The sequence below is a fragment of the Montipora foliosa genome, chromosome 8, assembly GCF_036669935.1.
Source record: "Montipora foliosa isolate CH-2021 chromosome 8, ASM3666993v2, whole genome shotgun sequence".
In the NCBI taxonomy this organism is placed as follows: domain Eukaryota; kingdom Metazoa; phylum Cnidaria; class Anthozoa; order Scleractinia; family Acroporidae; genus Montipora; species Montipora foliosa.
This window is the reverse complement of record NC_090876.1, coordinates 9,986,162-10,010,188: the sequence shown is the minus strand read 5'-3', so window position 1 is coordinate 10,010,188 and position 24,027 is coordinate 9,986,162. Positions and strand designations below refer to the sequence as shown.

At 40.3% G+C, this 24,027-nt stretch overlaps 1 protein-coding gene across 1 annotated transcript in view; it reads right to left on the bottom strand.

Annotated features, from left to right (window-relative positions):
- The window catches only part of LOC138012455 (syndetin-like), a 41,259-nt gene that overhangs the window by 1,910 nt on the left and 15,322 nt on the right, over nt 1-24,027 (bottom strand). Inside the window, exons 14-34 of the mRNA XM_068859230.1 lie at nt 23,783-23,830; nt 22,459-22,629; nt 20,961-21,055; nt 20,679-20,868; nt 19,813-19,897; nt 18,855-18,943; nt 16,735-16,825; nt 15,207-15,261; nt 14,672-14,766; nt 12,189-12,280; nt 11,581-11,610; nt 11,209-11,286; nt 11,059-11,100; nt 8,328-8,419; nt 7,163-7,259; nt 5,868-5,942; nt 4,886-4,969; nt 4,240-4,280; nt 3,475-3,555; nt 2,030-2,128; nt 584-674 (exon numbers count right to left, since the gene is read on the bottom strand). Coding sequence (XP_068715331.1) covers nt 584-674; nt 2,030-2,128; nt 3,475-3,555; nt 4,240-4,280; nt 4,886-4,969; nt 5,868-5,942; nt 7,163-7,259; nt 8,328-8,419; nt 11,059-11,100; nt 11,209-11,286; nt 11,581-11,610; nt 12,189-12,280; nt 14,672-14,766; nt 15,207-15,261; nt 16,735-16,825; nt 18,855-18,943; nt 19,813-19,897; nt 20,679-20,868; nt 20,961-21,055; nt 22,459-22,629; nt 23,783-23,830 — 1,821 coding nt within the window. The remainder of the gene's footprint in view (nt 1-583; nt 675-2,029; nt 2,129-3,474; nt 3,556-4,239; nt 4,281-4,885; nt 4,970-5,867; nt 5,943-7,162; nt 7,260-8,327; nt 8,420-11,058; nt 11,101-11,208; nt 11,287-11,580; nt 11,611-12,188; nt 12,281-14,671; nt 14,767-15,206; nt 15,262-16,734; nt 16,826-18,854; nt 18,944-19,812; nt 19,898-20,678; nt 20,869-20,960; nt 21,056-22,458; nt 22,630-23,782; nt 23,831-24,027) is intronic.

Here is a 24,027-nt window from a genome sequence, read left to right as displayed (position 1 = left end):
GGAATACAAAAAACTAACGCCACAAAGAGCGCTAAACCTGCTCCTCAAGTAAAGAAAAACAGCTCCTATCCTAGAAAAAAAAGCTAACCTCACCCCGTAACTTAAAGTTGGGAATAAATGGAAACAGAAGCACGTGACCTTGAAGCGTGTAACTTGCAACTCTTTTCCTTGGAACAAAGCTGGGGACTTTAGGACACCAATTTTATGCCCAAATATGGACAAAAATAAGATCGAGGCTGCACGCGCGGGAAAATGCACGAGCTACGTTACATCCAAATAAGGAAAATTTTGAAATCAAAAAACCTTAACTCTGAACCACAATTAAACGCTTCAAGGTCATGAGTTTCTGGTGGAAAATACTTAGCGTTTCGGGACACTTTGGGTTGGATACTAAAATTGGGCGTGAAACTAACTACGTGCATCTCTGGACATAAGCGCATGCGTGCCTCAAAGCGCATTACGGTAAAGTAAGATGTAAATACAAGGGAAATGTCACTCCTTTCCGGTTTTAAATCATGTTAGGGATAATTTCGATGTTTAAATTAATCACAAATTGCCGACCCAAAAACTAAAACACTCTTACCTTGTGATCTCGAATCCATCTTTCCATTTCATTCTCAGTCAAATAAAACGCTTTTATGTAAGTTTCTACAAATTCTCTATCAGGGATTGGTCTGCGAAAAAAAATTAGAGCCAATAAGATTCTTGGTTCTCACTTACGAGATCACTGAGGACAAAGTCCTGCCTTTGTAACGCAAATGGTTAGACTTTCAAGTCTTCTCGGATAAGGACTATAAGCCGGAGGTCCCGTCTCACAACCCTTGGGTATATATAAAATCTGTGGGACGTTAAAGAACCCACACACTATTCGAGAAGAGTAGGGCATGGAGTTCCCGGTGTTGTGGTCTGATCTATGGATATAGGGGTTAGGTGTCAATTGGGACGAAAAGTTCTGTTCCTCTCCCCTTCCACTCCATGAATTGTGGCGAATAAATTAAAGTAAAGTAAAGTAAAGTAAAGTAAAGTAAAGTAAAGTAAAGTAAAGTAAAGTAAAGTAAAGTAAAGTAAAGTAAAGTAAAGTAAAGTAAAGTAAAGTAAAGTAAAGTAAAGTAAAGTAAAGTAAAGTAAAGTAAAGTAAAGTAAAGTAAAGTAAAGTAAACTAGTTTCGACATTAACATGGGTTCTTTTTATGTCTGGCCACCGTGAGATTATGCGAAAAAAAAAAGGAAAAACCAAGGGACGCCATCTCCCGAATTCCCTCGAACACCATGTACCCTGTCTCAAACACTAAATTAGACAACGTCTAATTTAAATTAATTTAAATTTAAATTAGACAACGTCTGTCGTAAACTACGACACGACAAAGAGGTAAGGACCCTCCATTCACTGAAGTTAAGTCCACGGGATAAAGCTTGAACATGGGCTACTTGGGATAATACCATAATACTTTTTGTTTCTCCCCACAAATTTTGCATAAGCATTGTTTTTGTTTTCTCTTGGGACCACTGTAAGTCCCAAGAGAAACTGTAAACAATGCTTATGCAAAATTGGGGGGGGGGGGGGGAAGACAAACAAAGAGTATTATGGTATTTTCCGAAGTGGCCTATTGCGGTGATAACACTTCCCCTTGCATCAATGTAATCAGAATTCATGCCCTGGGGCCCGTTCTCGAAATTCCGGGTAACTTTCCAGGCACAAAAAGCCAAATTGTGAATGTACGACCACCTATAAAAAAAAAACCCCTGGTCTTAAACAAGATTTTCAAGATCCGAAAATACAACATAACTCAGTGCAAAGTTTCATACTTCAAGAAGGCCTCGGTTTTAAGTTACAAAGAGATTTATGGTCCTCGAAACAAGCCTGAAAAAGTTTCGGAACTTCCGAGAAACGGACCCCTAAACGAGTTTGTGCTTGCACCCCACCAAAAATCAGCATAGCACTTATTCCACCCTTGAGGGCCGTATGGGAGAAAGCACTTTATTCCTTAAATAGTTCTTTTCATTCTTGTTAAACGAAGCATTTCTTTTACCGTATATCCGTTAGTCTCTCCAGCTTCATTAGATACTGTTGGAAATCAAGCTGCATCAATGCGCGTCCCTCGTTGCTGCATTTCTTAGCACTTGCAAACCTAGCAAAAAAGTAGCAGAACAGAATAAAAGAAGTTCATTTCACGTTATGACGAAATGATGTTTAAGCAATAGAGGACGTTTTCCGTGTTTCCGTAGCATCATCTAAACACGAGGGGGAGTTGGGAGAATTCGTGACAGTTACGCAAAGTGAAAAATGTAACAAAGATGAGTTTTTGATAATTGTGGTTCAACGCATTTATCGCATATTGTAGGCCATTACACCAAATCCAGATGACGATTGTCCCGAAACTTTACGGGCCATTTTCGGGTGTCACAATTCCTTTTGTATCTCAAGAACGGAGAGGATTTAATTCGTCAAACTTCAGTTATTTTTCTTTTTGTTACCTTGAAGACATGTTAAAAGACCGACTTTCCAAAACAAGCGGTTGGCAATTTCACAGATGGCTTTTCGGGCCCGAAAAGTTTTCGGGACGCCCCAGGACACAAATTTGTTGGAAGAGCGGCAAAACATTGCAACATTGCTGCGTCAAACAGAATTGTTGGTTGTATCGTAATGTTTGTTCAAAAGCAAACTCTCCAACATTTGATCGAACAAAAGATGGTGGACGAACATCTTCCCATTGGGCCGCCAAACCGTCGCACAATGTTGGATCGAGCAAAGTTGGAGCCTTCAATCCAACTTCGTTCGATAGTTTGGCCAGGGCTTAAGGTTTTGATCACATCGTGAGCATACAACAGTGGATGTTTCATTCTCTCCCTTTACTTCAAAACCGTTCGTACCACTGATGCAGTTCTAGGATATTTTGCAAACATTGTAGAACGCGAACAAGATGGAGCAATCAGAAATTAAGACATCTCAAAGACTTATTTAGAAGTGACGTCCTCCTTGACGTAGCAGTTGCAGTTTCTTAAACTCCCTAGTGATGGTTTGGGTAGACTTTCATATACCGGACCATTGTTATTCCAATTAGGCCTTCCTAATTAGGTATTGTTATGTTCGCCTTGTTCTTTTGTTTCATGGACATCAATAGCCCATTTCCGAGTTGCTGCATGTCTCAGTTTCAAAGCGAGTCCTGGACAACCATTCAAATGGAAACGAGTTGTGTATTCTTATGCAAATCAAACTCATTTCCCTTACAATAGTTGAGCACCAAGGCTCACTTCGAAACCGAGGCAAACAGCAACTCGGAAATGGCCTATTACTACAGATCCGGTATATGAAAGAATAGCCAACGGTTTACTCCGGTAACTAAAAAATAAAGAACGGATTGTGGTTTTTTGCTAGACATGGGAACCAGTCCAATACGAAGTGTATCTCAAGCCAGAAGAAATGTGTAGGGTTAGTCTCACTTTCATAGTACGGTAAATTTCATGACATTCTCACCCTTCAACAAAAGTCCTGTTTACAAGGCGAACACAGTGGTCCCATAACACCGTGCGAGCGTCCTGTGGCACTGGAATTTGTCTGAGGATAGTTAAAAAGATAGCAGAAATTTTACTTCAAACTGGCCTTTTCAATGCTATCCAAGAATATCCGTCAAAACAGACTAATTTCTTAAAGAGTGTTACTGCTTCATACTGCTCTAAAGTTTTCTTTAATAAACTTAACACAATTAACCTTATGGAGCTTGCTGTCGTCTTTAAAGTCATCTTAAAATAGGCCTGCAAAGCTTACATGTGGCTGCTAATACAAACGGTTAGAAATATCATATAGGCTGCTTTCTTCGAAGGCGATTGATGAGCGTTTCAAGGAAGTCGAATTTCACGTCATTGGCCATTGTCACGATGGATTCAGTTTACTACCAAAGCCATACGACTTTGTTCATAGCTTTCATATTAAGAATTATCTACGACCCCCGGTATAAAAAAAACAACAGGTAAAATTTGCAAGAAAATTAGGGGCCACTTTAAGAATATTACACAAATGCCCTAACTAGATAACAAAATCTTTTTTTCAGTGACACATCTTTATTGGACCTAGCAATATCGTATGTGTTATCGAAAACTCCAACAGCTCGTGTTTTTCACTTAAGAGGGAATGAAAGTTGGGAAAAGTTGCATTCATCTCAGCAAAAAACTACTATCTATTCATCTCAAATCTGACTTTTAACCACCCCAATGTTCGCAACGTGGTCGAGTTCTGACTTACTTTGCCAACTGCGCCAGCCTCATACTGAACACCTGTAATTCCTGCTCGAAATAAATTAAAATAAATCACTTCGTTGAGATGCAATGGCAAAAACGAAAAGTCTCTTCTAAACAACGAGCACACTGAAGGCGAGCAAAGGAAGTGGGAAAACATTGAAAAACCTCTACTTTTGTTTGAATTCATCCAAGAGTGGCTGATAATCAAAGATATAAAGATGACAATCGACAGTTATCAGCAGCAAAACAGACGAACCGTGGTGACTGATTAATTTAAGATCTTAAAGCCCCACCCACTCCCCCCCCACCACCCCCCAGAAAAAGCAGGCGGCGTCTTGCAAAATATCAAGGACAGATTATTGCACAATTTTTCTCTACGCATCCTTGTCTGATTGACAAAAAGTGGGGGTGGGATGGGATGGGATGGACAGAGAGAGACTAAGGCTAAGAGTATTAGATATTTATCTAATTGACTCTTGAAGGAGGTTATTTTATGGGATAGGCGAAAGCTTTCGTCTCTCTTTCTCCGATTTAAAGAACTTTTGAATAAAAAAGAGCTCTAAAATGACAAGCAGTAAATTAAGTTTAAAGTAAAAGCGGCAAATTTGGTTTACGGAATTACATCAGAGATACAAGCAAACGGTTTTTACCCGAACAAGAATGTCTACATAAGCGTTGTGTTGTGACATGATGTCCCGGATGTCCCATCGAACTCCTGTCATCAATTGCAGCGTCTAAAAAACAACAAATGATTTCCAAACAGCTTCAGCAAATAAAACGAAAGCGCGCACTTTACTACAACAGTAAAATTCCTTAAGCGCTCATCAGCTCATTCTTACTAGCTTTTTGCGCGCACTTCCTGTTGTTCATCGGTAAACGCGCCATAACGTGGTTTATAATTGTCGAAGTAAGCCATCAACAATTCGCTGGTTTCGTTAGACCTTTAGATCAAATCTGATTTGCGAGGATTTGCAACACAAACATGCAAGAGAGAAGAACTGGGTACTAGAAATTTTTAAGAAGCGATTTTCTTTGGCGTCAGCTTTGTGTGTCTGTACTCTTGATAACACACCATTTTGATGATTTGACCAACAAGGAGAGGAAAGGAAGGAAGGAACTTTATTTAAGTGCCCAGTTGTTCTAGCGCTGGAGCAGCAATAGCCCACTTTTAATATATTAAAATTCAGTGCAAAACAAAAGGCATCATCTCAGGCTCTGGGGAATAAACTCATACCAATCCTACCAATCCTTCTATTTCTTCCCCTGAGCCTCGAGATGATGTATTTTGTTTAGGACTGCATTTTAATATATCGACCTTGGTCTACTGGGGACATTTTAAACTGGAATCAACAATAAACGCAATCAAGTCAAATGTTGCTTTTTGAGGAGCGGGGAAAACCGGATACCCGGAGAAAAACCTCTCGGTGCAGAGTCGAGAACCGACAAACTCAACCCTTCGGGAATCGAACCCGGGCCACACTGGTGGGAGGAGAGTACTCTCACCACTGCGCCATCCCTGCACCCCCGCTGGGAAGGAGATCTTGGGAGGTGTTTTGATCATGCTTATTTCAAATTTGAAATACACTAACGCTGAAGCATATTCCCCTCAAGGAAATTTTTACTTTTATGTACCTTATCATAGTCAATAACTCGAGATGCCACACTTCGGTAGACTGGTCTTCTCAACTCTTGCGCAGTTGTCACCGTCTACAAATTTGAAACATTCAAGTCCATCATCTTCACTGACACTAGTTTAGTAGTGTCAAAACACAAGTTGAATAATCCACAAACCAAGAAGTTAATTGATTGCATTTTATGGAAGCCGTTTTGTTTCTCGTCCGCTGCTCACAAGTAAACAGTAATTTGCAAATCATCTTGACCAATCAGAACGCCCGAAAAGCACTCCTCAATTGTGTGGTATACACCAAGGCACAAGGGAAAAAACAATAGTCTTTATTCTCCTTCTCAGCTTAACGTTTTTCCTACAAAATACGTTCCCGGATAGCTCACCCCAATACCTTACGCTACTAAGATATATCCATTTACTTATAGTAATCAAGTATTGCTGTTTTCTCCGCGAATTAAAACTCTTAGTCTGTTCAAGCTAGTGAGAGGAACGGGTCGCTTCCTGAGACGACGTCACAAAAACGGTTTTAATGAAGAACTGCATTTGTTCTTGACATTAAAAAAAAGATGGATCGATAGCGACGTCTCCGCCGGTTGAAGTTAACGTTAGTTGCACTGCGAAAAATAAAATAAATATGCTTTGCATGCTAAAAACAAAGTTTACTGAAGTGTCAGTGAGTGGTGTTCCCCTGAGCACTAACTGGAGACCGGACATTTTTGAAATGAAGTATTGTGTCATTTAGGACAAAGAAAAAACAGGGCTCATTTGGAGATAAAACTGTTGGAGCTGAGATGAGAACTAAAAAAACATTCAACCCACATAAGACGCCGACACCAAAATCGAACTCCCAACAAAGAGATTGGAGGTATCATGATCATCATGATCACCATCATCTCTTTCTATTCACTACTTGCACAAATCCCATAATACACCTCTTTTACGCCCCGCCCCGCACCGCCCCACCCCCCCCCCCCCCCCCCAAAAAAAAAAAAAAAAAATCAGCAGTTATCATTACAGAGGCAATACTTTATCCTCAGGTATTTAAAATGGTCCAGCCGGAGTTTTGATCCCTCGACCTCCCGAACAGTAGTTCGACGCTCAAACAACTGAGCCAGATGGTTGGCGAGCGCTGTCCCCATTGCATCTGCGCCAACTTTTTTTTTTCAACTACCGACCACGAGACCAAAAGGAACGGAAGGCTCTGGGGACGAGAATAATCAACTCCCCTCAGCAACCCCAATAATCGAAGAGTTCGAAAGAAACTTTTCTTTTTGTGAAAAGAGAAGCTCAATGTGCTTACCTGAGAGTAAAACTGTGAGAGAAATGCTCGCTTATTAACAGGAATCATTGACTCAAGATTAGAATGTAGAAATTCAAACTGTCCCGCCAAAAATACTCTGAAAGAAAAAACAGAAATGCATCGTGCAGTGTCATATAAGAGATTTTTTGAAGTGATATGCATTTTTTATTTATTTCACCTGTTTCAAACTAGTTCCAGAAGTAACAGGACTAATAATAAAGGAGAAAACGGAGAAGAGCTAAAATGTAAGTGACCAGAGATATGCTCTTCGGATTAAATTAATCTTTTGATAAAAGGAAATAAGCTCACTGTAGGAAACAAGAAACGTAATGATCACTTAATGAGGAAGTGATTAATACTAAGCGATGCAATACAGAAAGATTGCTCTTTGAATAATTTTCTAGTAGGCATTTCGATTAAGGATAGGAGGATTACATCCCACTCATAATTGTTCCAATAATTTTTCGGTAGAACTTCCTTGTATTTATCATGTAAGTAAAATTTCAATCGATGCATCGCAAGCTAGATATTCAGGAATAAAACAATAATTAATCAGTAACAGGAAGGTGAAAAATTAAATCTGAGACAAAATTTCAGCTTTGAACTGTATTCTCTCGTGGATAGCGACGTCGAAGTTTGGAAAGCATTAATCACGCGATTATTCAATGCTTATTTAATCTAGCGCCACCTTTGCAACCAGTCACACTCATCGTGAGCTGCTGGCACGGGATTTCGCGTGCTTGGTGCGGGCTACACGAATTTGCGTCCAAGGCAGGATTCGAACCCACGACCTCCGTAACACCGATCAGACGTTCTACCCATTGAGCTACTACAACTCATGTGGAGCTATGTCGTTTATTTAGGTTCTGAATGGGCAATCTGTCCCGCTGGTCTGCGGCCTCTATTAAGTCAGGCGCCTCAAATTTTCATCAGTTCCACGGACGCTTTACATTTGAAAACACCTCGAGTTACATTTGTGTCGGAGTATCATTGCCTCATTCCATTTTCGTCGTTTGTAGTACTCGACTACAGTACATGTACTTAGTTTGGGATGGTTTGTCGACAAGCCGTTTAACACCTCTAAGAGATCTTGATCAACGAAAATTTCATTTTTGTACTATCGGCTTTATCGACGATGTTAATAGGAAAAAAACGTCACACTTACAATGACTCGGTGGCAATGATTCTCTCGGACAAACCAAACATGGTGTCAACTCTCGAGAGATCCACAAGAGCTGACAAGTAAGGGTGCGGTACCTGTGGACAGGAAGTAGACCGAACAATACTAGTTGGCCTTAATTTTTACAGGGATAAATAAGGCGACCAACTGAGAGGGAACAGTAGCGACGAATACGGGTGTGAATGCTGTTATTTTATCAACTTTCTCCACCAACAATCACCAAGGGACTGCCATCTCATTGCTAAGCTGGGCTCAAACTCGACAAATCCACTTGTTTCTCAGTGTAACAAAAACAACAATAATTTAAGATCACTACCAAAAAAACAAACAGCAACTTTAAACACGCAGAGACTAATCCAGGCGGGTGGAAGCACCCAATGAAGAAAGGTAACACAAAAGCTAAAACTGTATCCGCAGCAAAACAATATTGCCTGTCAATTTAAGAAAATACGACATTCATGCCCCCAAGCTGTAACCCATCTCGCACCCATCAAGCACGAAAGGAATAATGGTTTTGTTAAATTTCATTCACCTCGACTCTTAAAATGTTTCGCCTTTACAAGACGACTGGAAATTATTTCAATTTCTACAGAACAACTGGAAGTCATTTCAACTTTACAAAACGACCGGAAGTTGTTTCAAATTTATAAAACGACCAGCGCAATCGGCTTCCATGTAAGGTTTTACTACACATAACATGAGAATTTTATTCCATAAAGCTCATTTGTGCAAACCTATACGCTTTATTTTCACATGTGGAAAAGGCTTATACACCCAATCAGAATGGCGTACAGCTATTTCGCATGTGGAAGTATAACCAATCAACGATAGCGTAAAGGCGTTTCCATGCCAATCACTCGTGCATCTCTTGCGTCTCGTGCAAATCGTACTTTGTTATTGAATTAAATTAAATTTGCATTTGGTTCTATTGTTAGTGAGTTTTTGTTTCTAATTTGCGTTCAGAAAACTATTTTAATGAAAATTCTCGTCTTATGTGTAATAAACAGTTCACGACATAGAAAGTGCTTTGTACGGGGTTTTATTCACTCGTTGTTTGTGTCAAAAACAACTCGTGTCAAAAACAACTCGTGAATAAAACCCCGTACGCCGCATTTTCTATGACGTTAACTATATATACGGTATATATAACAATTATCCCATGAGCCCGAGTTGGATATGAAGTGATAAAATAACCAACGAGCGCGTAGCGCGAGTTGGTTATAATCACTTCATATCCAACAAGGGCGAACGGAATAATTGTTTTAGTAAATTCTCAAACCGGGTTTTGCCGCCGATTTTTATTTCCACAATTTTACAAAGCGTCCGGAAAGAGCATCTTGGCGCACTATTTTTCATATGACGTAAAACTTCGACTATTTGGCTCATAGTCGGAGTTTTTTAGCCAATCAAAAAGCTAGAAATGCAATAGTCGGAGCTGAAAATTTACTAAAAGCTGATAACCGAGATTGAGAGAGCCAACCAGAACGCCAGAAACACAATAAATTCAAAGTTCAATACAATACAATACACCCCTGGCTAAGTGTAATATCGATTAGAGAAGTTAACAATTTACCGTCGTACGATATGGAAACAAAGTGTTTGTTATAGACCACTTTCATAAATACCAACGACCATTAGATTCCTTTGTATTTACGTAACTCGACCTACTGCCCTCACGGCTCATTTTGGAACAAAAATTGTTTTGAATTTTCCTCGTCCTAGCGAGGCTTGAAAGGCTTATTAGAATTAAAACAAAAGAAAATTTTATGCGGTGGCCATAACGGAAGAGGTCTATTGTAATCACTTTATCCGGATAGTTTTAAGCCGCGCAAAAATATCCCTGTATTAGTGAGCATCACCGAAAGGAAACTCGAGTATCTCGAGATGCGCAGAAAGTATGCGCAACAACAATAGTAGGCACCGTCCTTAAAATGTGACAAATCTTACTCGTTTTCAAAGATATTAAACATTTGAAAAAAAATCCAAGACTTATACAGCCGCGGCTACACGAGCGATTTTTGTCTCGCGCAGGTGATGCGATTTTTTTCAGATTTTGTTGCGTCGCCTTCGCGCCAGGGTGGCTACACTTGTGACAAATTTTGGCGACAAATTAAAGGCCGCGCGAATCGCGTACTTCGAGAGACCTGGGCACTATAAACAGACATTCCTACTTTAATTTCATTGGCTAAATACTCTTTAGTCGCGTTGCAAGAGCGGGCAAGAAGTTGCAGGGTGGCTACACGAGCAACTATCTCTGCGATTTTGTCGCGAAAGTTTCAGCTCTGGCGACTTTTTCCTTGCGATTTTTTCACCTGTCGCGTCGCCAGTTCAAGGGTGGCTACACGTGTGATTTTCATCTCGCGCTGGCGACGCGACAAAGTTTGAAAAAATCGCATCATCAGCGCGAGAAAAAAATCGCTCGTGTAGCCGCAGCTTAAGGCTTTTAACAAAATTTGTTATTTCCTTTGGCAAAGAGCACCAGACGTTAGGGCCAATAGCACGAAGGAACCGAGAATCTTTCCGTTTGTTTTTTTTTTTTCTGTTTAAGGGTACGAGTACACTAGCTCTGACGGAGAGAAACTACAGAGGTTTTTCCCAGCCGTACAGTCAGTCACTCCTGGACTCCTTCATCGCACTTGAGCTTTGAAATGGGGTACGAAGAGGGCGTGCATATAGTTTTGTAATAAAATTAAAAAATTGAAAAGAAGCTTCGTACCTTCATGTCAATACCACCATTCAACATCTCAGAATCCTGTTCCTAATAGAAAAGAAAGAAAATTTTAGAAAAAAATATAAAAATAAAAATAGAGGATTGAACCGTGGTTTTGCATGTGTTGCATGGGTAACGAGTAACACAGCAGCATACGTGATAGATGAGATTGTCGGCAATTCTCTTTAAGCTTGTCCTCAGTTTGATACTCAGACCATGAGCACTGCCATCCACCTGAAAAGCAGCAAAGCACAAAATTTGTTTAAAGGGGTATGAGACGATTCATATGGCAAAGAAACGTACAAAGAGCGCGCAAGGTGTGTAGGGTGTGTAGGGCGTGCAATGTTATTGTTTTTGTTGTTGTTGTCTTGCGGCGTTCTATGTAAGCCGATGTTGTCACCTTTGCTGAAAACCCCTCGCTCATTTGCCAAAGTTATTGAAATGTCATTTACGGCATCCTTTTTGCATTGAGAACCTCATTCGCTATGGGTATTTAAGAAAGAGGTCAAGAACATACGCCTCACATACCATGACTTCTGGGGCAAAAAATGATGCAATCTGTAAGCAAGAAGTAAAGGAAAATGACATCTTAATACGTTCGAGACAGAAGGGAACAAGTAAAATGTAAAACTTTAGATGCTTTTGTACTTAGCTATCAAGCCAACAGTCTGATATGAACAACAGAGGCATAACCGCCGATTATGAGGCTAATAGAAAGACTTCGCACCGAGTAACACTGCAAGCAGTCCGTCTTTCGCCGCCGCGCGAGGAAAAGACAGGCCGGAGAAAAATTGGCCTCGCGAACTCTGGATTCGAAGAGGAACGAGATCTTTTAGCCGTTGGAATCCTAGTTTCGCGCGACCATTTTTCTCCAGCCTGTCTTCTCCTCGCGCGCTCGACTAACTAAGCGGCGTTAGACGGACTGCTCGTAGCCTAGCATTAGGCAAACAGCAAACTGTAGCTTTTCATAAAAAGACGAAAATTCTCTCACTCGAAGTTGCTTCTCTTCAGAAAAGTTACTTGATATCCGTAGATAACGGGCGCGAAATATTTAATATTTCTTGAAAACCAAAGGCTAAAGTGACCTCGGAGCCGAACGGAGTATTTTTTAGTTAATTATTTAATTGAGTACTCACGGCAAATAGGTAATAATCAAAGAGTTGGGACATACAGATCACCACGTCAAATGCAATTGGTTTTAAAACGTTCATCATCTGCACATATTTACCTACAAGACAAATTGTACAATTCATCAATAAACTAAAGGAAACCGCCACTCCTACAAAAGGCCATGTCCACACGTATCCGGAATTTTTTTTTGCCGCAAATATTGTTTTGCGGATACGAAAATTTACGCGTCCACACGCAGCGTATTCGAATCGTTTAAAGCCGTCCACACGTATCCGATTGTATCCGGAAATTTTCTGATTTGCTCTAGTGCCGAGTTCTTTTGTCGGAGAGAATCCTGAAATGAGCATGCGCATAACTGGGATTTGGCGTCATTTCTTCCGCGCCATAGCTACTGCAAGATGTAACCAGTCGAAGCTTGTAGTTTATCACTCGAAAAAATGTCTAAATCTTCTGAAAAAGTCAAGAAAAAGTATGCTGATACATATAAATGAACCGATGATGAAGTTGAACTACTGCTGACGGTCAACAATCTCAAAACATCCTGTCGATCTCTAAAGTATTGGTTGTGTAAATTTATCACAGCTGCATTTATCTGAACGCATGATATCAAACTAGAATTCAGAGCAATTAACAAAGAAGACACAACGTTGCTGTACGCAATTTTTGTTTAATGCTCGCCGTGAAGCCTGGATCCAAGAGAATGACGTAAGCGTATTCGCAAATTTCCGGATACGACCGTCCACACGTCCACGTATTCGTATCGGATAAAAAAATTTCCACTCTGGAGAGCGTTTTCAAAAATTTCCGGATACGGCCGGAAAATAGGCTGGATACGTGTGGACGCAAGCCGTATTCGTAAAAAAAAAATTGGCGTTTTCACAAATTTCCGGACACTTGTGGACGATGCCTAACAAATAGATGGTTTGCAATCAATCCCTAGAGATACAGAAAACAATCAGGTAATGTACAATTGATGGTGGACGAAAAAAATAGCTAATGAGAGATCGTTTGTGTTCGTCCACCAATACGGCAGCGATGACGTAACGTGAAAGCCACCTATCCGGAGAAAAAAATGTTTTATTCCATCTCGTTCAGGTGGCAGAACGCGGGCGAAGTATCCTAAAAAATAAATTGGGTACGCGCGGTTTCTGAGTAAAAATAGAGAATGATCACATATGGGGTCCGTTTCTGGAAAGTCCCGAAATATTTCCGGGCCCGAAAAGCCATTTGTGAAAATACCAACGGTTTGTTTTGGAAAGGCGATCTTTTAACATATTTTCAACGTAACAAAAAGAAAAATGACTGTGAAATTTGACGCCTTAAATCCTCTCCGTTCTTGAGATACATAGGGAATTGTGACACCCGAAAATGGCCCGTAAAGTTCGGGACTTTCGAGAAACAGGCCCGTGATTCAGTATGCTTATGTTGCCGTCAAAACCTCAAATTTGGTGATTTCAGATCGTGGTTATGCAGAGCACTGCAAAAAAAAAAAAACAAAAAAAAACAAAAAACAAACAAAAAAAATGAACGTGCAGCACATCTCTTCGTCATTTTAACCAACGATAGTACTGTGTTTAGGCGTTGTCGTAGCCGTAGTCGTTATCGCTTCTCAAATTCCCTAATTCTGACGAGTTAGAGCGGTTTTCAAATGAGTGTCGTAAAACCAAACCCAAAGTAATTACTTTGGCCTTGGCCAATCAAAAAGCACGGAGACAAACCAGTAAGCCAATCAAAGCTCGAAGTAATTACATGTAACCGACACAAAGCGCGGGAAAATGTGCACGCGCGAGCCACGATTGGTTTTGGTTTTACTTCTGATTGGTTGAAAAAGTGGCGCGAGATTTTTGAACCAATCACTGAGTGAAGTAATGCAAAACCAAAGTAATTCGCTAATTACTTTCGAAACTCAACTGAAACCCGCTCTAAGCCCCGTGCAAACGGACGGAACAACTTTCAACCATGTAAGGTCGTGCAGTGTATTATGGAAAGGTTTCGACCCATAGGACTTTGCATACATACAAAACTCGGCTGCCATCTTGTTTTCGACACGGTAATGATCTATGGAGACCACATGTAATGCGCGTGCGTGGCCCCAACAATGTTGGAAGAGCTGTTTAACTGGATCCAACATTAACGCGCCACGCTTCGGTGATCACGGAACTAAAAAAAATGTGCGGAGTTTTTGGCTCAAAAGTTTGACCAGTTTCAAACTTCGTACAACAACTCCCAGCAACACACAACAGCGTGTGAAAACGGACGCAACGTGCAACACCCAACAATTATGTTGGGAGTTGTTGGTAAACAATGTTGCGTCCGTTTGCCGACGGGGCTTTACGGTTGCCCTTTGTTCTGACACATAGAGCTTTTGTCTAATAACAACAGGACAACCGTAGAAGGTCACAATTATTCAAGATGGCGGTGCCCGGGAAATTTGAAAACAAAAAGAAGCAATATGAAACGAAAAGTCTGCATGAACATTTTCACCCACCGAAAACTCTAAGAACGTTGAGCGTAGTGTTGGTAATACAAGGAACCTTGGAAAGAAACTTCTGATGTTTTCTACTGTGAACAGATGTCTCAAATCTACAAAAGGAATTTAAAAGAATATTTTTTCTTTGTAGTTAGGGGAGCATAGGATTTACATCTATTAAAATCAATTTGGAACAATTATTTTAAACAGAGTTAGGCGGGGGTTGACAAAGCCGCGTTTAACACAAGTCCTAGTATAGCATGCCTGTTCACTGTCGCAAATAGGCAAATAGTGTCGAGAAAGCTAGAGGAAAGGAGACGGGCATTCACCTGCTTGAACTGAGCGTCTCACCTCTAGGAAGTTCTTGCGAAAGGATGGATTGTGAAAATCGCGAACTACCAGTAAGTTAGACTTTGTATTAATAATTGGCCCTTAGTCGTCGGACTCTCTCTAGGTAATCAAGCGCCCCTTTTTTGTTTATTCACGTGTTATCATCCCCCTTTATTTTGGAGCCAGTTCGACGTTTTGTGCTAAAAGATACGCGAAAGGTTACCTGTTGGAGGGAATTTCGCCAGTCTTCTCGTCCACATAATCCAACTTAAGCTCATCTAAAGAATCAATGAACAGAGAAAAATAAATGCACACGAATAAACTGACGAACATCTCATCACTTCCTTTCACGCAAACTTGAAATGACAAGTCATATTGAAGTATCCAGTTTTAAAGGGGTTCGAGTAACACAGCAAATACAAAAAGAGGCAGTGATGGGCAAAATTGAAGATTAAAATTGATTGTAACTGGGGTTGTTGAAAACTATTCCACCCAACACTTTTTCAAAGTTTATCTATTTGTTTGTAACTTAATTACGCATGATCGATGGACATTTGTTGTCACTAAGCTTTGACTTGTGTTATTTAATGGTAATTTCTGGATTGACATTAAGTTTCATAGCGAGTATAGGAGCGAGTAATTAGTAAAACTAAAATAAAATAAACTACACTGCCATGACACAGTCCTTTTAAGCTATACTTCTCGTAACGTAAGCGCGTGTTTTGCGCGTCATTCAGTATCCAAAAAAGAGGGTTCATGAGCGAGAGCACGTATTCAAAACGCGTTTTCATTCTCACAAATTCGCCAATCGTATTTGTTTATTAAGCTTGCTTTTTTTACGAGCGATAAAGGTCCCACCTACGCAATTTCCATACCGAGACGACCACTTGATTTCGTACCACATCTACAAGATGACTGAGGTCCCGTCCACACGTATTCCGATATTTTTGAATCCGCAACTTTTTCTTCACGGATTCGCCCTCCGTCCACACGTCTCCGGCGAATCTGCCACGCGAATCCGCTCTCCAGAGTGGAAAGTTTTAAATGAGCAAAGAACATGGAATCGTGTGGAAGGTCGGATTCAAATCCGATGACGTTACAAACTCAGATCCAGTCTTTACCGCGTAAATATTCAACATGGCGGCTAGACGAAAATGCTATCGCTTCACTTGTCGCCAAAGCGTGATAGCGCATGCTCTGTTAACAATAGTCACAAAGGAGTCCTGGAGTCCCGATAACTTTTCGGGCCCGAAAAGCCTGTCGTCAAACTGCAATCTGGTTAGTTTGAAAAGCTAATCCTTTAACATGTTTTTGATGTAAGAAAAACAAAGAGGATTGCGAAGTTTGATGGCTTAGAACCTCGGCGTTGCGAAGATATAAAGGGAACGTATTTCTTTGCCGCACTGTGCAAAACAACAAAGGGGAAAAACTATTTTTTGTTTTTGACGATAATTTGAGCAAATTCCCCATAGCAAAAGGCGAGGAGGTTGGTGTAAAATGTATAGACTGTAGACCGTCAGGGGTAAAATGGAGATAAACCTGGGTAAAACACATACTACAGGGACAACCAAAGCCCTTTACTAATGTTAACCTTGGTAAAAGAAGTGCCTTTTTCCTCGAGTTGGGTTTTTTCCTCCGGTCTGCGCCGGTGGTATCACTGGTCAGCAGTGGCCGATTATAAAGTCGACGGCGCTTCCTAAAAGAAGCTCACGAACTCCAAGGAAACTATGAACTCTTTCATTCTCTTTTACCTGGAATATCTTCATCTTCATCATCTTCTTCGTCATCGTCCTGGCTCAGTTCTCTGCCTCGCTTGTCATTCACTTCGCCATCTATAATTTCCTTTGGTTGCAAACAAATAAAAGGGCAATTAGGTTCAACATTTCAAATTGCAAAATTTGCCACAACAGTTTGAGGAGGCCGTTAACCAAATTTTCGTATGTGAATTTGAAGAAGAATGGACAGGTGAAATGGTTTGGGGCATACCGCTCGCCGATAGAAAGAGGAAATTAAGTTGAGTATCAAAATGTCAGCGTTTGTACTAATGAAACAGAAGTGGTTCTAGTACTTTATTTTACGGAAACGGGTCGGAGTTGTTCTGTCCTTTGAGTGGGGTTAGTAAGGAGTTTAAGATAATCAAAAATGATACCGGAAACGCGAGAAAACATGCAACATCATCCGACATCGGTTTGAAGAGAAAGAAATCGTGCTGCCAGTAAGGCAGGCCCATGGATACATTTCTTTGCTTCTCTGCAAATACTGTTCACAAATTATTGAGTTCGGACTTGATGCTGGTGATAAAATATGTTTCACATATTTAAGATAAAATAACATAATAGTAAAATAGTAAAAATTAAAACAAAAAACTGCAAATGCCGGATCACCTAGTATCTTCTTTGTCAGTTCAGACAACAACAGACCATTTGCAAGCCTGAACCCTTTCATTCCAACGATCAAAACGTTCATTCTCCCAACTAGAACCATAGAGTTCTTTGTTGGGTAATTGTGAGAATTTGGTGTTCTATCAAGATCCTACCTCTTAAGCTGATAATAATCTTCCTTCTCAATACTTGTCTGTCTGACATGGCATTGAAATTGTGAAGAGAATTTATATGCTGACCACTGATCACTCGTGCGAGTCAAAGGGTTGATTGGATATTTCCTTGCAATTTTCAAAGATATTTCGCTACAATTTCATGTATCGATTTAAATGCAAGTAGGCAACCTTGCAGTTTCTTATATACCTACTGGTAACCAATGCAAATTGCCCATTTCCGAGTTGCTGTTTTCCTCGGATTCAAAGCGAGTCCTGGTGCACAACCATTTCAAATGGAAATGAGTGGTGTAATTTCATGCAAATCAAACTCATTATCATTTGAATAGTTGAGCACCAAGACTAGTTTTGAACCAGAGGCAAACAGCAATCCGGAAATGGCCTATTGACTGGCGTTGTGCAGTCTCCATCTTTAATTCAAAATTGCTTGTACCAATCCACTTCTAAGACAATTTGCCTGGCCATGTGATACAGCATAGACGAGATGAAAGAATTGATAGCGGAAATATATTTTTTCAAAGTGACGTTGCCATTGAATAAGAATCGATTCCCTAAAACCTGTTAAACGAAAGATAAATAATATAAATACATTACGTTTTGATGACTCCATGTCATCATTATCAAATGTAAATGCAGAGAAGTTTAAAATGAACACAAATACCGTATTTATTTGATTAAGCGCCCAGCCTCGAATAAGCGCCCATCCCCAAGGACAAGATCGCCTGGCATCCATCCAGCAAGCCCTAAAAGCTTCTCGCGCGACTGACCCATTTGCTGACAATACGCTGTCGATGTCGAGGAGGCAGCACCAGAAAGTTCACTTATTGAGCTGAGCGACGATGACATTGAAGTTGGTTGAGAATTATGATAGCTAAAGAGACTTCTGCGAAGACCGAACAATGAGTTAGTCCTGGGCATACGTAAACCGAACAGTGAACTGTTACAATTTATATGCTTTAATATTTTGTCATGTACGTTTTGCTTACTGAAAATGGTGAAAATTTTATAAGCGCCCAGCCTCAAAGGGCCCACCCTGAAATTCCAAAAATTAAATAAGCACCCTGGGGGCTTAATCGAATAAATACAGTATATGAATTGTTATCCAAACTATTTAACTCTTTCAATTCCGTCGACGCATATATTTGTCTTTTTTCACTTCTCTACATTTACATTTGAAAGTGATGACATGGAGTCATCGAAACGTTATGCATTTTTACCGTTTATCGTTCTTCGAAAATGTTGCCATATTGTAATGTAAGCTGCAAAGAGAGCATGCGCAAAAGCAAATTGTCCACACGTCCCAGCTTACAAACTTACACCATTTTCAGCTAACACGTCCTCGACCTCATCCTCAACATACACGTCGTCAAACGGGTTACCATGTGAGGAGTAACGAGAGAAGAAACCTGTTGAACAAGTTTCATAGACAGCAAATGAGCATATTACGGTACTTGCCGATTTCACTAAAGGCGGTGTTACACTGTGTAACGTTTGTGGAGCAACGCCATGGCGAGTTGGCAAGTTGTTAAAAACATTGCCCACCGTAAGACCGATTCTATTTAGCAAATTGTTTCACAATGTGAGAACTTTTGTCGCAACAGAATTGTGAGAAATGTTGCAAGAAGAACTGACGAGTGTAAAAGCGCGGCCTTAACCTTAGAAGACCTGCAGGTGCTTTAAAAGCAATCTCTTCGAATACAAATGGACAAATACTGGTAGATGAATATTACAAAAAAGCTAATGAGAGATCCTTTTCGTTTTCGTCTAGCAACATGGACGCCCCGTCCACACTCAAGCATTTTTGTTTGGAAAAAGGCATACCTTTTATTCGATGGGAAAAAGAGGTGTTTGCCTGCGAAAACCTTTTGCGTTTCTGAAAACGGGGGTTCAGTGTGTACGGGCGAAAACGGATGTTGTCGAAAACGCTTACGTCACTCGACACTGGCATTTTCATGTACAGTTGCGTGCGCAACAATCGATCCAACATGACGAAAGATCTTGCATTTATGTTCTTTGGCCTGACTTCAACCTTGATTGCCTGCTTGCAGCTAAATGCTCCTCTTATTTTATAATATACATCAATTTTCCAATTGGTATCGTCCATTGGACTCGACTCAAGGATGCGCAGTATAGAGAAAGTCAGGTCGAGCAAAGCCTGCTGCTACTGAATAACACTCTCAACTGAAGTGATCCCAATATATGATAATGCACCTGCAAACCAAGAAAAATGTAACGAGTGTGACCTCAAACTGAGATAGACACAAGACCTACACACCAGAGTCCGATGTATGAAGTGTTCCAGAGGCTGTTCTTCGATGCGTTTTGAGATCGGGTTGTTGATGTTTCATAAAACGAAATTCCTAAAAGAAGAACGGCGTCAATAAGAACATTCATGAAGCTAAAACATGCGAAGAAAGCGCCGGAATCCGTTGCCGAATCCGTTACCGACCCGTTTTCCGATTCGTTCAGCTTTTGAGTCACATTACGGCTGTCTAATTTCCTTATTGAAGCAGTTGAAATAGTATTGCGTTTTACCTTTAAATGTCGATTATAGGAAGAAAATACGGGAATGGTGATTGACCATCAAGCAGAAGTCCAGTCGTATATGTTTTACGAAAATTTGACAGACCTTCAAGGATATGTCTGATTTCTCTACAAATTGTATAAGAACACGACAATAAAGGGCCACAACCCCGGAAAACTCTTCGTAAAACTCTGCGGATCCTCTTATCCCTTTTAGTTCCTTAAAAATGTTATTTGTAAAATTTAATCCCTTCAAAAACCTTTTTAGTTTGCAGTGATTTTGATGCATGCTAACTGTTGACCGTGGTTTCAACAAACCAGCTCAGGTATATTGACGTCTTTGCCTTTAGCTCTTTCATAAGAAGAAAAATTAGAGTTAAAACTGTTGTTTTCTGGGGCCGTTTCGTTCATGTCCTTTCGTCGAAGTCTTCCTCAAACCCATTTAATGCCAAAACAAGAAATTACAACACGCGCTCAATAACTTCCCAGATTTAAATTGTTCAGTGGCTTTCGAATTCAAGGACATCCAAGGATACTGTGATCACTTCGATAATTCCACTATTCAGTTCGACATCATGCGGCACCTCAGTGACTAACAGGGTCTCACCGAATACTCACAGAAAGATCGACAATTTTGAATGACGCTTTGACAGGGCACAATTCCCACACTTCGTTTTCGAGAAACATGCGCAGTTCATCCATCCGGGACCTATGATACGTCTTGAAATATTTGACAGTTTGTTTTCTGATGGATTCATTGAGATCTTCTGACGTACTTCGGCAGAATTCTTCGCCAACGGCAATCAACCTAACCGAAATAAAAACCAGATTTCACAACGTTCAGTTGTGGAAATGTGCAGCGAAGGGACCCAACGCTCAAATACAAATTTCTGCCATTACCTGTTTACAAGATCCAAAACAAAGATAAAGTCATCGTATTTGAAGTGGGACAAATCGGTTGCTAGCACGTGCGTTTTTATCCTTTCCTGAACTTCCTGGAAGAAAGAGATAAAAAATTCGTGCCACATGAACTGCATTCAGGTTAGACATACAGACATACTTAGATGCTTCTCCGGTTTGAAAAACTTAATTCAGTGAATGTAGCAGTAGTAGGGGATGAAGTTCCCGGTAATGTGGCTGTCCTCTGTGAGTATATGGGTGGGTGGGTATAGCAGGTCCACATCAGCTAAATAGCTGCCACAACTTCAACCTGCTCAAACAAATAAATAAAATATTTCCAAACAAATTTGTTCGAAACTTGCTTAAAAGAAAGTGTTTGTATAAGGAAACGAAATAAGCTGCACACAATATTCGACGCAGCAATATGTTCAGACTAGTGATTGAGTGGAGAATGGAAGGCAAACGCTCTCGAGGAAGGAGGCGAATTTGGATTTCGGGCTCTTTTATTAACAACTCATACCTGGAGTTTAAGGATCTGGCTCTAAAAAAGGAATTGTGAACATGTGGTAGACCTGCTTAATTGACATGTCAAGGTTATTTCCTGTGATGTAAAGTTATTATTATTATTTTGTTGAAGTGGAAGTTCTCTTTACAAAAAGGTACAATTCAAAGACACAACGTTTCAACAGTTATGTCTATTTAGTGTCTTTATCACGGGTGATCCAAAGTTATCGCAAGAATCCTTTCCATTATATGGACGGGAGTGTTTTGGCGGGAACTGAAACACTCGGAGAATCAATACGACCACTTCATCCGGGAACCGAGTGGGGTATTTTTCGTATGAGCAATGAGGTCACAATTTCCGACTGATGGTTCTTCTTTCTGTTCTCGTGTTGTTCTTGCCACTCAAATATGAAATTCATATCTTCTCGCCACCGTGTAATATCCTCTACATATGCTACCCAATTTGCTAAAAAGGAAAAGGGTGCGCACTTTTATAGTAACTAGCGTCCTTTTTTTTCAATACTATTCAAATGAACCTAGGGTACAAAGCCGTCACCATCACGGCGAGTTGAATGGAGCGGAGGTGACATTGACGTGCCTGGCGTCCAAACAACGGTGTTGATGGTACCGTCGGTTGGCGGTGGCTGTCCCCGTCCTCATGCACCCTCTTTAGCAATATTATAATAAGAATCATCGTCATAAACAACAACATCATCATCATCATCGTCACCATCATATATCATCGCCCTCATCAGCGTTACCATCATCTCCATCACCATGGTAACAGTCACCGTCGCCGTCACCAGCATTATAATTATAATAATAATAATCATCATCATCGCCGCATGAGGCAACGTGCACAAGCCTCCCGGCCGTTAACAACTCTTACTAGCTGACGTCACGTGTTTATTACGTTTACATACGGGACTTCGACACAGCTACACGTGGAGCACAATAGTAAAAAGCCCTCCCTTTTCTGTTTAGTTTTGCTAACCTTCCATATCCTGTTAAGCCCATTATCAAGTTTCTGTTGGATGTAATTCTTGCTGAAAGCTGCCTCGACTGATGGTTCTTCCTCTTCAGTGGAGCTAAGATGCATTGCAGGGTCATATTGCTCATGCCATTTGTAGATTTGATGATAGCTCAGCATAAACGACCACAGAGTCTGCAAAATCAATGGTGGCATTTACCAAAAACAACAGTAATAGGAAGGAAAAAAGAGTAATTTTCTTAACTCTAGAAAACACAATATTGTATATTACTCCAAAGAATCCAATTTTTCTAGGATCATTCCCACCACCAAAGCTGGCCAAGTCCAAAGCTGGCGAAGCATCCTACAACAGAATTGCTAGAAAATGCAAGATTGCTTGACCCTTGTATTCTCCAGGTGTCATTAAGGATGGTGCCTACGGTTTATGATTATGCAGGAAATGCAGATCTTAACAAGTGTTATTGAAATCCAAAAAGATAATTGGAGGTAACCATGCATTTTATAAAGATAATTGATGAATAACATATTTGTAAAAAGCTTTAAATTACAAAGCAATGTATGGCGTTCTTTCTCAAATTGAAGCTTAATTATCTCTCAAAAATGCATGGTTACCCCCAATTTTCTTTTTGGATACCAAGAGTACTTACTAAGATCTACTTTCTCCGGATAGTTTTAAACCGCGCAAAAATATCACTGTATTGGTAAACATCACCGATAGGAAACCCGAGTATCTCGCGATGCGCAGAACGTATGCGCAATAACGATAGTAGGCACCGTCCTTAAAAGTATCACAAATTTTGCATTCGTCTTTAAAAGTACTCTGTGCATTCTTGGGTGATCGAGTCTTTGACCTCATCTCTTCCTCAATCCAGCTTTCTCAAGTTCTTAATGTCGCACTAACTATCACACAAGCGCTATTATGCTTATGCATGAGCATGCAGCGCTAGCAAGAACCATGCTTTAAGCTTCCATTTGTTCTCCTAAAGGTACTTTCAAAGGGAAACTCTAGCCTCATACTGAATAAGTCAAACCGGTGTTTGTACCTGGAAAATGAATTTCATAAGAATGAATGACCTATTTTCACCTTCAAATTTCGTAGGCGTGGTCAATATCACAGCAATTGGGAAATCGTTAGAGGTCACAGTTATTCCAAATAGCGACGCCAGGGAAGTTGAAAACAAATATAGCCGATTCTGAAACTTTTTTGTTTCGGATACAAGCGCTTTCTTTGTAAAACCCTTAAACAAATATTTGACTGTAGAGGTTATTTCCTGTGATTTAAAGTGAGGAACCCTTTACGCAATACGTTATTGAGACTATGCAATACCTTGCAAAGATCCAGCAAACATGGTGTGAACCGATCTGTGCCAACCTTCTGAAAAACATAATTTGTAGTAACCATATGTTTAGAGAAAAGACACAACAATGGTGAAAAAAGACCAAAACTGTGTTATTTTTAAGCCGGATATGAGTTTACTTGAGTTTCACCATAGCGATAGAAGTTACACAACAAAGCTGAGTTCCACTATGATTTAAAGTATGTCCTAACCTCAACACCGGGGACTCCATGAT